A 2,601-nucleotide genomic window follows, 5' to 3' on the forward strand; every position below is an offset into this window, starting at 1 on the left:
AAGTAACGAAGTTATTTTTTTCAAAACTGTTTTCGTTTCTATGGGAGCTATACGATATAATCATCCGATCTTTATCAAATTTGGCACAGTCGTTTATAAGCATAATAAACTCTCTAATATTTAGTTTCACGAATATATCACAGAAAATAACGAAGTTATAGTGGTCCGATCCGGCTGAATCCGAGATTTACAACCCCTGCAGTATGTATATACATGCAAAATTTCAGCTCTGTAGCTCTTACGGTCTAGGAGGAATTTGCGTTGATCCAGACGGACGGACGGACGGACATGGCTATTTGAACTCGTCTCGTCGTGCTGATCAAGAATATATATACTTTGTATGGTCGGAGATGCTTCGTTCTATGCGTTGCACACTTCTGACCAAAATTAATATACCCTTTTTGAAAGGGTATAAAAATGGTTAATGCCGATGGTCCGGGGAATGGGCCGTGCCGACCACTGGTGTAAAGCAAGTAAAAATTTCGTACTTTGTGTTTGTTGCCACGCACACAAATGCAAAACCTCATTTTGTATGCGTGCCTTCCCTAGTATGTTTTTGTATTTACATATATTTTTAGCTACATGGATACCAATGCCTAACAGCAATTCACAGCGCTGTGGAGAGTGGATATCGCCATTTTGATACCGCATTCAATCATGATAATGAAAGTCAAATCGGAGCAGCGTTACGTACGCAAATTCAAATGGGGAACGTCTCCAGAGAAAATATTTTTTTAACAACTAAAGTAAGTACGTTTCTAATATTTTAAATTAATAAAATTTTTTAATAAATTTATATAAATTAATTTTTTTGACACAGCTATGGAACAGTCATCACGATCCCCGAGATGTACGTCGCATATGCGAGCACCAACTGAGCTTGTTAGGTTTTGACTACATCGATCTATATCTCATGCAATTTCCCGTGGGTTACAGGCATATGTGTGATGAGATTCTTACACCTATAAATGATAACAGTGTGATAACAACGTAAGTTTAAGGTAAAATGATTAATTTTAAGCTTTAATAATTTAAACCTTATTCTTAAAAGGGATGTTGACTATGTAGAGACTTGGAGAGCCATGGAAGAACTGGTTAAATTAGGCTTGGTTCGAAGCATAGGCCTGTCAAATTTTAATATGGAACAGATTCAGCGTATTATACAATGTAGTTCTTCAAAACCTGTCGTTAATCAAATAGAAATCTGGCCAGGTTTCATGCAGAAAGATCTTGTTGATTATTGTAGATATAATGGAATAGTTGTAACTGCGTTTGCTCCATTAGGCCAGCCAAACCGAGAGAAACACACACCAATATATTTTTTTTCGGAAGGAATGAAACGTCTTGAAAAGAAATATAAAAAATCACCAGCACAAATTGTATTGCGGTACTTGGTAAGAGACTTTCGACTTACATAAGCGGCATAGCTAATTAAAAATATTTTTCAATAGTTAGACTATGGCGTTATCCCCATACCAAAAGCGGGAAATCCTTTGCACATAAAGGAGAACCTTACAATTTTTGATTTCAAATTAGAAGAAGTCGATATACGTGCATTGCGGGGTATAAAATCAAAGGAGCGTCTTGTAAAGTATGAGTCAATTAAAAACCATAAATTTTATCCATTCGAGCGCGAAGATCAGTAGGAAGGAACAATAGTGCTATAGACATTGCCAGCATCTAAATTTATCTATTGTTTTAATTAAAAAATAATAATTAGCAATAAACAAAACAATTATGGATTGATACCGAAGGTGTTCATTAAGTAACTTATTTTCTCATTAAAGCTAAAACAATTTGGTTTAAGTCCTACGATACTTCATACAGTTACATCATAAAAATTCGAATATCAGTTTTTCTTTTATATATATAGATTGGAACGTGAAAGTGAATATGATCCGCAGGAATCAAACGAATCTACCACTGATAAATTCTGAGCAGAGGGAAGTCTATGATACACACTTATTGCAATTGATGGGAAGACATTCCTCATATTGATTTCGGCCGCTTCTGACTAATTTTTTCCGAAATTACAGCAATTTGGTTTAAGTCATAAGACACTTCAAATAAGAATTTTTTAATGAACCATTTAAAAAAAATTTAAATTTTAACAAATGTCAAAAATTGTGCGCACCTCCGCACTGCGGAAACAACTAATAACTTATCCCATTGACAGTTGCCTCTGCGTATTAACACAAAACATTTTTACGGTTCATAAAATTCACAATCCCTTTGCGGTGTGTTTTATTTTCGCCTTTGTCATTTTCAGACTTCAGCACCATGATATGCATTCTATAGCCTGTTTAGTAGCTTACATCTTACCTTTGTCCGCTCGTTCGATTTCTCTAGCTGCATTTCCCTTTATTGTAAATATCCACTTACATCATTCACTTGTATTGTGGCGTAGTAAGGCTTCATTGCTGATTTCTATTGCTTTGTTTGTGGATTGTCAACGTTACATTTAGAATATTATAATGTTTAGTAAGTCTGCGTGGTCCCCTCATCGCCTACATTGGCAGATCGCCCTTATCTGTCTTAAAACAGCATGTCATTAAAGATAGCACCACACTTCAATCACTTACACAGCTTAAAGAACAAATA

The 2,601-nt window shown here is 35.3% G+C and overlaps 1 protein-coding gene across 1 annotated transcript; it reads left to right on the top strand.

Moving 5' to 3' along the window:
• The first annotated feature begins 582 nt into the window (after window positions 1-582).
• On the top strand, window positions 583-1,753 carry ARY (Aldo-keto reductase on Y). Its single transcript, XM_068302398.1, has 4 exons — window positions 583-746; window positions 821-990; window positions 1,052-1,394; window positions 1,452-1,753. Exons 1-4 carry the CDS (start codon window positions 705-707, stop codon window positions 1,644-1,646), a joined length of 750 nt encoding a protein of 249 aa, XP_068158499.1. The 5' UTR covers window positions 583-704; the 3' UTR covers window positions 1,647-1,753.
• The last annotated feature ends 848 nt before the right edge of the window (window positions 1,754-2,601 follow it).

Source organism: Drosophila tropicalis, unplaced genomic scaffold (genome assembly GCF_018151085.1).
Source record: "Drosophila tropicalis isolate 14030-0801.00 unplaced genomic scaffold, ASM1815108v1 contig_992, whole genome shotgun sequence".
NCBI lineage: Eukaryota > Metazoa > Arthropoda > Insecta > Diptera > Drosophilidae > Drosophila > Drosophila tropicalis.